The sequence below is a fragment of the Solenopsis invicta genome, chromosome 9 (assembly GCF_016802725.1).
Source record: "Solenopsis invicta isolate M01_SB chromosome 9, UNIL_Sinv_3.0, whole genome shotgun sequence".
NCBI classification, from domain to species: Eukaryota; Metazoa; Arthropoda; class Insecta; order Hymenoptera; family Formicidae; genus Solenopsis; species Solenopsis invicta.
This window is the reverse complement of record NC_052672.1, coordinates 12,509,953-12,522,567: the sequence shown is the minus strand read 5'-3', so window position 1 is coordinate 12,522,567 and position 12,615 is coordinate 12,509,953. Positions and strand designations below refer to the sequence as shown.

Below are 12,615 nucleotides of genomic sequence, written 5' to 3'. Positions count from 1 at the left end.
CAAATATAAGTATATACAAGATTGCATATGTTCACAGAAATTTTTCTAACGTCAAACATAAAGAATTTATATATATATATACACACACAATGGCGTGTATTAATTCATCCTCGACGAATCTTTACGGTACGCGAAAGTTGAAAAATGACGCTGTCCAAATTGTCTATCCTTTTTCGATTTTCAATGCGCGGAGAAGATAATGCACGTCGTGATTTAAGAGTGACGTTGCAAAATGGATTTTCTACCCTGACAATGATACCCGTAGCCGTCCGTCGACGTGTTAATCACCTCTTCGTGTGTATATCTGTTTCCACTTCGGTGTGCTCGTCGCGCAGAACCGAAGGCAGAACCGACCGTTCGTTATCGCGTCACTCGAGAACATCCCGACGCGACGTGGCGAAAAATTGATGCCACCAAAGGAAGAGAGGGTCCTCACGGCGACATTGTGTCCGCGCGTTTAAAGCGCGCGTATACACATACACGCGGCGCGATGTCTCGTCGCCGTCGTCGTCGCCGTCACTCGGCGGAGGAAGGAAATCGGCGGAGGGAAAGGGCGAGAGCGGTCGCGAAGAGGCAGGAGGAGTTTCAGGTGGCCATTTAAGGCTCGGACATTTCGTTCTGTCACCGTGTTCCGTGTTCACCGTCGTGCGACGCCGCAAGGAGGCCACCTACGCGCCGGTGAGGTCGTCTCTCTACCAACCCTCGCGGTTGCATTGTCTTATAAACGGCCGCCGTTTCTCATGATAAGCAGAGTAAAACGAAACTAGACACGTTCTTTTTCTCGTGAAGCGCGCACCTTCGCCACCGAGCGACTATCCGTTCGCTTTCTACCTCCTCGCGACTCCTCGGCGAGGACCGGTGTGAAGTTAGCGCCCAACTTTATAAGAAATAAAAATGCTTAATACAGATCGATTCTACTTCGTTTGTACCACTTTTCTTTTCGTACCTCAAAGGGTAAAGAAATATTAGGGGATGAAAAAAATGGCCAGCGCCCAACTAACAGATTTTTAAATTTTTTTTATGTCATCCGAAAGAGCGTCGTTTGTACCCGTTTGTACTTCTTTTATTTTTGTTTGGGGATGCGGAGATACAGCGCTTTTCAGTTTCTACGTACACTCTTTCTTCGGAAATTTGGCCATTTTAAAAGATATCAAAAAACGGCCAATGGCATTCGAAAGAGCGTCGTTTGTACGGAAGGACCTTATAACATTTTATTTAAAAATCATACATCAACCGGACGTAGATTGAAAATCATACGTCAACCGGACATGGATTGTAAATCATACATCAACCGGACATAGATTGAACATCATACGTCAACCGGATATGGATTGAAAAAATACGTCAACCGGATGTAGACTGAAAAATTACGACAACCGGACATAGATTGAGAAATATGTTTAAAGATGTTATTTTTCTCCTTTTTCCAATTCTTTTCTCTTTTCAATTTTATTTCCATTCTAAACTTTTTCGATCCTTCCTCTTTCTTTCCTTCCTTCCTTCTTTCCTTCCTTATATTATTTTATTCAAAAATTTTTATTTTCTCCAACACCTTCAATTCCTTTCTCCTTTCAATTTTATTTCCATTTTACTCCTTTCTCCTTCGATCCTTCCTCTTTATTTCGTTCCTTCCTTTTTATACTATTTTATTCTGCTTCTTTTCTTTATCTTCAGTACACATATTTAAAAATCTTTAATAAAAAAGATAATATTCTATAAGAGAAATTTTTATTTTTGTAACACAAAATATCACATAATATTCACCCATTATTTCTTTATTTAAAAATTTTTAAATTTTTATTGTTTTGTCTTCTTAAATTCCTTTCTCCTTTTTACATTAGTCCCATTTCAAAACTTTTACCCTTCCTTTCTTTTATCATTAATTCATTCTTATCTTTTTTCTAATTTAACCTCACAATAATAATGTTTGTACACAAAAGAGCATTTTAATAACAATACTATAATAAATATTAATTGAAATTGCTATCTGAAAATAAAGTACAATACAAAGTATGAATTTTTTATAATAATAATTTTTACAACCATAAATAAGAACGTTTAATAAAACTTATCTAAAACAATCATGAAGTCGTCCAAAGGAAAAGAGAAATCTTTAGACGCAAGAAACAGATCCAATTCAATAAATAAATTTGTAATAATTTTGTTGATAATATATTACAAATTTATTTATTGAATTGGATCTGTTTCGTTAATATTACAGTATTAATCTCTTGATGCATGTAACAATTATGTGTATAACTGTCAACGCGATTAAGTGTAACTATCAACGCGATCTTCGCGATGACAACAGCTCATGAAGTAACGGGAGAACCAATCAGCATTACGGAAAAGCGTTAACAATAAACTTCGAGAGATGCGCAACTATCGATATAACATGAATTTTTTCAGATAGTCTGATGATAAATTATTTTAGGTAATTTTCTGTTGTTTTAAATTATTTTAATATATTCATTAGTTTGTTGTAAATTAATGAAATGCCGAAAGAACTGCATTAAATTATTATATTTGAATCTTGAAGATACGATAATCGTAGAATAATTATAATATATCTCGTTACCGCTACTATTGCCACTAATACATTGCTTCTTTATGCTCGAATATTATCACTCATTCCTCCTATAATCTCATTAATTCTCTTGCGTGTCTAGAGTTACAGAAAATAATAACGCGGTTTTATTGCCCGTACGCAAAACAACTTCGACCATCATCCGATAATCCCCCCGGCAACGTTGTTCACCGCAATTGCGAGATATCGCGTGTCGCAAGGAGAAGTGCGTCACCGCGTAAAAATGGAATCTCGTGTTACACGATTTCGTCCGCGTTGCGCTCTTCTTCCCTACTCTCATTAACGCGTTCCTCTTTCCTTCCTCTCCGTGCGCGATCTGTAGAAATTGTATCTTACTTTCCTCCAGCGGCGGATCCTTCACGTGGGCGAGCGCGTCCGCGCGTGGGTGCATCCTAAGAGAGTGTAACGACATTGTCGCGCGGTTAACACTTTGATCCGGGCGCCATTCGCACGGACTCTTGACAGATGAATTTTTAGGAAGCTTCTTACCCTTTGCATATCGTTAGACGGCGTTCTTGTAAAATCAGGGATTTTATTTGCGGAGCATTTCTAATCTTCTCCAGCGAATTAATTTATGTGTAAATTAATTCGCTTTCTCTGACCAACTTGAGAATTGCTACTTGAAAAACTTGACTGCTTACTTTTTATACAAATCTTGACAATTGTATAAAAAGTAAGCAGTCAGCTACTTTTATACAATTTCTTGACAATTTATTATAACATTAAATATTTGTACTTTAAATAAAAATTCCATTGATACAAACTCTTTGAAATTCGAATTTAATCAAAGATTTATTAATTACTCTCTGTATTTTGTAGAGTGAAAAATTGCATAGACTCAATTTTTATTCTATAGAAGTGAATCTTCATTCTTATTAGAGTGACAGATTACTCGAAAAATTGTTCAATTTTCACTCTTTTAAAGTTTCTCTCTATGAGATTTAGAGAGCACATTTGACGCGATTATATCGAAGATTATCAATTCTCATGCAATATTATAATTTTAATGTCGCTATATATGCAACGCGGATATTGCTGTATCCAGTTTGTACTACGCGGACTGCGCGCGATTCGATCTGAAAGTATAATCGCGCAAAAGTAGCCAACGTTTCCGTTTTCAATTCGTTGTCATCCATATTACATGATCTTATCGCGAAACGTATTTGCGCATTCAGTTTCCCTCGCGATCATTCATGTAGACCGTCGATTAATATGTATGCGAGCCGTAATCTTCATTACTTCGACACCGCCGTTAGCTGAGTGCGTGGGAGTGCACCGTTACGATACGTAAAACGTAAAACGCATCGGCAATGCACGCTCGCCGAGCACGCCGGTTTACAGGGTCGCGACCTCGACTACGCACTGACTCCAACTACTTTTTTTTCCATAGGATTATATACACGGAAGTTACTGCGATAATTGTAGATCCGACGATAGGAAAAGACAAATTAATTAGCTTACGCGTCTCTTCGCGATGTTCGGTATCCTCTGGTCGTCTCGTTTTTTTTTCTTCCAAATTTCCATCTATTCTTGGCAATTAGCGACACGAAAGAATTCCCCGCAAGTGTAAATCTACGAGTGGGCGGGCTTCCGTGGGTTCACTTCGATTCAGCGGACTGTCGAATACGGTATCCGTTTCCTAAGTGCTAACTGTACAAGTACTTTCGATACGTTGCATGGGAATGACGGGCGCAAAAGGGTCAACATGGCATCGAGTACGTCGACAATTTCGAGAGCCACTCGAGTTCTCACGTACCGATTCAACGGAGGCAGGCCCCCGCATCGCGAGAGGCGGCGTGCGTGAAACTCTCGAGATGGTTTCTCTATCTCGCGGAGAGTGTTACTTTAATAATTCCTCCTCCCTGCGAGAGGAGGATATATTCCCGTTCCGGGAAACAAACGGAAATAAATGCGACGCGTAAAGACTCGGAGGCGATGCGAAATGAAATTCTTGCTTTATTACACGGGCTGTACCACATTCATTTTCTCTTCCGTGAAACGGCCCGTTTGTTACGTCTTGCCTTTCGCGGACACGTTGAAACAGTACATCGATTTTTCCACGCCTCCGCTCCGGGGACCGCCGGCGTTGCGTGAGAGTTATTACGTTTTGGAGAACGTTTAAGTCACGACGTTGGCGCTCCCATTGTCGCGGTATCAGTTGCATACCGAGTTTGCGATGATTGATAATTTTTGTACGGATGCGAAAGAGCACGCTGCGCCGCGTACCGCGAGTGGTCTTTGTGCCGCGAACTACTGCGGTTCGCGCACATTTAACGCGCGAGACAGATGTTGCACGACAAAAGCACGGTTGCCTCCATTACATATTGCAGTCATAAATAATGCATACCGTATACGCGACGCCGCGCAAATGTCCCCCCGGTGCGTGCACTTATCACACTTTACTACGCGCCGGTTCGTTTTCACAATTCGACATCTCTACACTTTCGCGTTCTTGATTTAAAAAAAATTGATAAATTTTCAGCTTTGAATAAATTTACATAACTCTGCGATTAGTTTTCAAATTTAAATTTGAAGAAAAAAATCTTGTATTGCATTTGGAGTGTTTGATTCGTGAAAAAAAAAATCTTTACCCCCGATGATCGAGCATGTTGAGAATTGTCGAGAACGCTGAAGGTATTGTGTAACAAAGCGTAATGCAAGCCGTTGATTTATGAGGGAGTCATCGACAGGTATCGTATTCGCGGTATCTCACGATATTTTATCGTTCAATCAAGATTCATGGAGAGCCATCGATCTCTCCGGTCTCGCAGCGTTTTTTCTCACCGTGCATCAAGAGACGATGGCACTTCATACCGAGAAATCTCTATCGTAAAGGCCACCGCGGTTTCTCGTACGGTTTAACATGCATGACGCGGCTATGCGTAAACGCGTGCAGCAAATGTGCGGCTTGCATACATACGAGCGGCTGATTTATCGCATCTCGGGTTCGCGCACGAGCCCTCCCTTTTCTTATCGTATTATCTTATAAATTAAAAAAAGAAAGAAGTGTTAGACTTTCGTGGGTGCGCCCGTTTCCCGGTTGCGCACCCGAGACACTGAAGATCACACATACCATTTATCGCGTCTTTTGTTTTGCGAGGTACTTGGTCTTTCACAATGGAAAATTACGTAAGAACAATTGTGTGAATGCGAGCAAAAGTGAGATAAATTAGGATTTGATTTTAACATTTCTCTCGTGCATCGTAACGATGAAGAGTGAAGACTGAACGGTTACTTTTCTACTTGTTTCAGAATGGCGAGAGACTCTTCATAGGAGCACCAGGCAGTTATTACTGGCAAGGTGAGGTCCTTTACCGAATTTTTGTTTGTAAGATAACGCCCGCATATCTTAGGATGTATGGGAGCCGAAAATTCGTCTTTTAAACTAACGGTTGAGACACATGCATTATTTTTCTTTTTTTTTAAATCAAAATTCATGTGATTCATGTGATCCACGGGGTGGTGCGACTGAACGAGAACGGAGGGACGGATGTTGATTAGCGATTAGAGAAAAAAAAGAAAGAAAGAGAGAGAGAAAGAGCGTGCGACTCCTAGATCTCATTAATAATTCAGAGGGGAATTTCCTTTAACAAATTGCAGGTCAGATATACTCGATCGCCGCCTCCATGAGATTGAAGTTCGTGGCGACGATGTTAATCACCGAAGCCGAAGCATCAGGTATCGCGAACACTTGCAGGCGACCCTCGTAATTAAAATACTGTCCACCCTTACTCTGTCGCCCCCGACCCTCGCCCCCGAACCCCCTCATGTCTAATAAGCTACCATTCTCTCGTATTGACGACTTCTTACGTGCCAAATTAACAACGTGTTGCTTGTCGGCTTTTTCCGAGAGTGCGAAAACTGAAGTGAAAGCCGGCAGTAATTAATTCGCATTAATCGCAGGAAATCGTCCTCGGAGGCAGGTATCAAGTAACACGAGAGTATTTTCCACCCTCTTCGCACTTGCTTGGCAGTAACTCTTAATCATTTGTCCTCATGCCTGTATGACGCTTTTTATTAATTATATGATTAGAATCGAAGAGTATAGTGTGAATAATTACGCCCACTGAAATCCGAAAATGTGTTAAAATTAATTTCATTATTTTCCTGGCTCATTCTTTATATGAGATGATTCATTATCTCTGTGCTCGATATTTTATGTCAAAATACTTAATGTTATTATTTTTTGTTATAAGTTAAATAAATTGAAAGCTGTTATTAAATTAAAAACTGTTTCTCGTTTTTTTCTGATAAAATATCAACTATAATAAACAACGCGATTACGCCCCGTTCCTTTCTAATTACTGCCAAATAAGTGGTGGGTGACCATTTCTAACAGGTGCAGGCCCGCTTCTTACAGCTTCAGCAAGCTACAGATGCAGCAAGAGCCGGTAATACGGATCCGACTAGAAAGCTATAATTCCCTTAATCGAGAGTTTGCGCCAACGTTGCTACATAGTGACGATCGCTTGACATTAATAGCGAGAACAAATGCTAGATTAATAATAGAAAAGCTTGTCATTCCTATATAATATGTTGTTTTCACAAAATCTTATGTATATAAAATTAAATGCGTACATATGTAGATATACACTTATGTGATTTTTTTATTAAATTAATATTCTGGAAAGTGATTCATTTTAATAATTTTCTATAATTATCTATTGAATACTAAATTGCTCTTTGCCCAATGAAAATTCGATTAGTTATACGATTACAGCGTGCATTTCAATACGATACAAGATTTTGTGAAGCTTCTTGTGCGAGCTATTTCCTGACTGCAGCATAGGCGACAAGCCTTTCAGAGATCTCTGACTGAAGCCGCGGTCACGAAAACACTTGCATTTTTCCTCGCTTCCCGGGATATCTTTTATTAACATCATGAAATTGTTTTATAGGACAAGCGTTTTCGCAGGCCTTGAATAATGGTCGATCGAGAATCATGTTTACCAAAGAGGGTCCCGCGAAGGAGGACGATAGTTACATGGGTTATTCCGTCGCGACAGGAGATTTTGTTGGGAACGGAGATAGTGGTACCGCGGTTGGTGTCCCGCGCGGTTCCGATCTTCTGGGCAAGGTGCGTAGAAGTGTAGTATTGCATTGCAGATTGAAATATAAAGTACGAAATGACGATGGAAATGTAGAACGGAAAGAGCAGGAAATATTTAAAAAAATCGCAATATTAAAATACTAAAAAATTCAAGTACGTGTCTGAATGCAAGAACCATGTAATCTGGATACATGCGAGAATAGTAAAATAAATTCAATCAGATGCAGGTTCTCTTGACGCAGAGTAATATTTTACTTTTCTGAAATTAAAAAATGCAAAGCATGTTTCGTATATTTCTCAGGAATCTTTAAATATTGACTTGTAAGTGCATATCACGCAACATTTAAATTGACGAAGATTAAAACTTTTAAAACAGAGCTTTGCACGGGAGAAATATATATCTCACCGCAATACGGATATGATCTAATGTAAAAATATGTGTAAAAATATGATCGTAGGTCTTACTTTTCACGTCGAACATGACAAATCCTCGAAATCTTACTGGCGAACAAATGGGCGCGTACTTCGGTTACGCCATAGCTGCCGGCGATATAGACGGGGATGGGTTGGATGACCTGATAGTCGGTGCACCCATGTACACAATTCCAGATAACCCGGAAATGACCATCGAAACCGGAAGAATTTATGTTATCTATCAGGGCCATGGTGCGGAGAAGTTTCGCAAATTCGATACGAGGTAATGAAGCTTTACGAATAATTTTAATAATAAAGAATGAGGGTGAGAGCAGGAGAAGCAATATATTACATTATATATTTATGAAAAAAAATATATATATGTAGAAGAAAAATTCCTCCGTAAATCAAAGACGCTGGAATATCTTCGTTGCTCCCAAGTTCATTAACTGCGACCCCGAAGGGTTAAATGAGCCCTGCATCTCGCAAGTTCGTTGAACCGCGGCGATAAAGCTTATCGTTATCCAGGGACGGCGAAAGCAACCGCGGACGTTTCGGCCTGTCGCTGGCCTCTCTGGGGGACATCGACCGTGACGGTTACGGTGATTTCGTCGTCGGCGCGCCCTATGCTGGTCCAAACGGACGCGGTGCCGTCTACATCTATCTCGGCTCACGGACTGGGGTACTTGAGAAGTATTCCCAGGTGATCCACGCGGAGGACTTGGATAATCCGGTACAGACCTTCGGATTCTCTGTGGCCGGTGGCCTTGACCTCGATAACAACGTTTATCCAGATCTGATAGTCGGTGCATACGAATCGGGAACGGCGATGTTTTTCAGGTTGTTATCACTTATCCTTTGATTTTTCTCTCGAGGATACCTATAGATTGTATACCGAGTTTTCAAGTTGAACTTTACACATTCTTTAGATCACGACCGGTGATTAAGATGGACTCCTACGTGACCTTTGACTCCGAATCCAAGTTGATCTCTTTGGATAATAGAAACTGCACGCTTTCGGACAACACTAGAGTCACGTGTTTTCCGCTTAGGGCTTGCTTCAAATACACAGGAGAGGGTGTTCTCTCGAGACACAATTTTAACATACAATACGTACTCGACGTGAAGAAGACGAAGAATCCGAGACTGTTCTTCCTAGAGTTGGAAGGAAGGAACACGATGAATCACACGATCGCGGTCGAACGCGATCGTCAGTTTTGTCGCACAGTCCAGGTGAGTAAAAACAGTTGTTTTTAAATATTATATGTTTCTTGTGCTTCTAAAACTTACAATTTTGATATTGTTCTTAAAGGTCTATGTGACTCCTAACATTCGTGACAAGTTAACGTCATTGGACGCCGAAATGCGTATGAGTCTAGAGGAAGAACGGATTTTGGATAATCGTCGTCGTGACCCTAAAATACCATTGAGACCAGTCCTCGGCGCGACGACTTCCAGAAAGGACACTCTCTCTATCAGAAAGAATTGCGGTTACGACAATATCTGTATACCTGACTTGCAGCTTCAAGTGAAACCCAACGTTGTCAGATACTTGTTAGGATCTGGCAAAAGATTGGAACTCGAAGTCCTGGTTCAAAACGAGGGCGAGGATGCTTTTGAGGCAATGTACATTCTGCAATTACCGGCAGGCATTGATTACATCAACATCGAGCGTGTCGAGACCCTGGCAATTCCCGTTCACTGTTCCGCACCCAAACCATCGAACAACAATACCCTACGCTGTGATATCGGAAATCCATTGCCACAGAGAAAGCTGGTGAAATTTAAAGTGCTGCTTCAACCTGTGACGTCTCACGGGATGAAGCCCATCTACGAATTCGATATGCACGTCAATACTACGAACCCCGAAGATTCCACAACTATCTATGATAACACGCAACGTTTGTCACTGCCAATTTGGATAGAAACAGATTTGCGCGTCGACGGTGAGAGCAAGCCTAAAGATCTATACTATAATCCTGGAAATTACACTGCTGTGAATATTACGTCGGAGCTCGAATTGGGACCAGCGGTGACACACAATTATACTATTCGCAATCAAGGTCCATCAGATATCGTTGAAGCAGAGGCGTACCTCATATGGCCCGCGCAGACTTTATCCAAGAAGATACTGATGTATTTATTGGAACAGCCGGAGACTGCGGGACCGATTGCTTGCGAATCTGCCAACGCGAATTATCTTAGTTTGAAGGTACGTATAAAACGGAAAATTATTCTTTTATGTTACATATATAATATAGCCATATATATATATATATATATATAATAATAATAATAATAATAATAATAATAATAATGCATTGTAGTTGGATCAGCGCAGAAGAGTGCACTTAAATTATCCCGATTACTCCGGCGTAATCTTGGATGAATCGCAGTCAGGCAGAACAATCAATGTTCAAAGAGGTTTCGAAATAGATCGTAATAAAATAAATCAGAAGGAAGAAGCCGAGATTAGTAGTGGCGATAGTTCAAATATTCAGAAATCGCGGCACTCCTCGTCGTCATCCTCCTCATCTTCTTCCAGTATTGCCGAGACCAGAAGAATTCAGCTGAATCCAACAGGAGAGAAACCTGAAGTCCTCACTACAACGTACACGCACAATTCTTCCGGAACTAGCTCGAGTGGTAGCGGTGACTCGTCCAGCCATCGCGGTGGCGTTGTTTTTCATACGGAATCGAGCGGTAGTTACGGTTCTACAATTGGTGGGGGATTCCGTGGATCTGAAGAAGAATCCTTTAGAACGAGTAACAAGATCTCCGGAAGTAATCGATTTAACGAGTTTTCCTCTCTTAAACCGGATACCAGTTATCCCACCCCGAGGCCTAATCTCGAACAGTCCTACGGAACTCGCACGAATCCATCCGTTAGGGTGGAAAGTCGTTGGGAAGAGAATGGTGAAGCGCAAAGTCATACAAGCTCATCTTCAGGAGGGTACGATTCAATTATGACTGAAAGCGAGAGACGATATCAGGACATGCTTAGGCAGCAAGAAGAAGCTCGTTTGCGTCAGGAGGAGGAAACACGACGAAGAAAGCTGCAAGAGGAAACGCTTGTAGTACAACGTCAGCAGGAACAAGATCGTATCGCTCTGCAACATCATCGGGAGGAGTTAGATCGACGACGGCAAGAGGAAGATCGACTGAGAGAGGAACGACTTAGAGAGGAACGACGAAGGGAAGAGGAAGAAGAACGATATAGAGAGGAAGAACGGCGAAGGCTGCAGGAGGAAAGACGTCTGCAGGAAGAGAAGGAACATAAGTACAATTATGACGAGGAAAGGCGTTATGGCATAACCACAGGTGGTTACCATCGAACGGAAGATGATTTCATTACTGGCGATCGCGAGGAGACGGTCGGAAGTCGAGAATTTGGTTTACACAACGTCAGCTCCACGCAAGAATTGGAGCGGATTTTTGGCACGTTGTCGAAAGACGCAGCTGGCTATCAAGTGTACAGTAGACAGGGACAGCAGTATGTGCAATTTAAGGCGAGATTCAGGACAGCCGCCGACAGAAAGGAGTACATAGAGTTTCAGGACAGCTCTATGTTCCCCCTTCAAGATCGTTATGGTGGGCAAAGCTACATCTCAGAATCCACGGAACCTCGCGACAGTCGATTCCTTAGAATAGAAGGTCAACTACTTGTGGCTCCGGATGGCAAAGGTTACATCGTATTGAAGGATGGTCGAAGATTCCCTCTTCAAGGTTCTTTTACGCACACTGAGGAAAGAACGTACACTTTGCATGGTCCGCATGATAGCTATCAGGGCGGCAATGCTGATAATCAAGGTCACGGAACTTACAGTCAGTCTTGGCGTGAGGAATCATCCAATCATGGTGCGACTTCGGACGGAGGCTATGAAAGCAGTTATAATACACGTACACATGAAGAGAGGCGAACAGAAGAGAGAACCAGTAACACCAAGATTTATGGAAGAAATGAATTTAATGAGTCCCCTACTCTTAATCCTAATTTTGCGAGCTCGAGATACAGACGCGAGAGCGACATGGTCGACATCGAGGATTTCAAAAATTTCGAACGGCTTCACAGACATCGACGAGATCTCGAGACGGACGACTTTCCATCGAACGCAGCTATGCCCCAGGATAACGATTATTACCAAGAGAATGATCCCGATTCGCAGTGTAGTACAGCGAAATGCGTTGTGTTGCGATGCGTAATGGGTCCATTGAAGAAAGATCAAGAGGTCTGGATCAGTGCGAGGTACCGCGTGGACGCTAGGACTTTGAAAGAAGTAGCTCTTGAAGAGAAGGTGAAGGTGAAGACGAAGCTGGAAGCACGTGTCACAAAGCAACCATTCATCGGTACACCTGCCGAAAAGGTCATCAGGAGCGCTGAAGTTGTGACGAACATCGAACCCAGCGTGCCGCCTTCTGCTCCGGATATGATTCCAATATGGGTGGTAGTTCTGTCGGCTTGCGCGGGAATGATAATCCTCTTGTTGCTCATTTATTTGCTTTATAAGGTTGGTACAGAGACTAATGTGAAAATGTAATGTAAAAAAAGATAAAACCGCTTTTA

General features: G+C 41.7%; 1 protein-coding gene across 2 annotated transcripts in view; it reads left to right on the top strand.

The window, feature by feature from the left end:
* Positions 1-12,615, top strand: part of LOC105198051 (integrin alpha-PS2) — a 69,659-nt gene that overhangs the window by 55,318 nt on the left and 1,726 nt on the right. The window contains exons 6-13 of one of the 2 annotated variants that reach the window (XM_039453616.1): positions 5,840-5,888; positions 6,188-6,265; positions 7,486-7,664; positions 8,096-8,334; positions 8,580-8,891; positions 8,981-9,284; positions 9,364-10,263; positions 10,379-12,559. In XM_039453616.1, coding sequence (XP_039309550.1) covers positions 5,840-5,888; positions 6,188-6,265; positions 7,486-7,664; positions 8,096-8,334; positions 8,580-8,891; positions 8,981-9,284; positions 9,364-10,263; positions 10,379-12,559 — 4,242 coding nt within the window. The remainder of the gene's footprint in view (positions 1-5,839; positions 5,889-6,187; positions 6,266-7,485; positions 7,665-8,095; positions 8,335-8,579; positions 8,892-8,980; positions 9,285-9,363; positions 10,264-10,378; positions 12,560-12,615) is intronic. The other variant, XM_039453617.1, reaches the window with a different exon arrangement.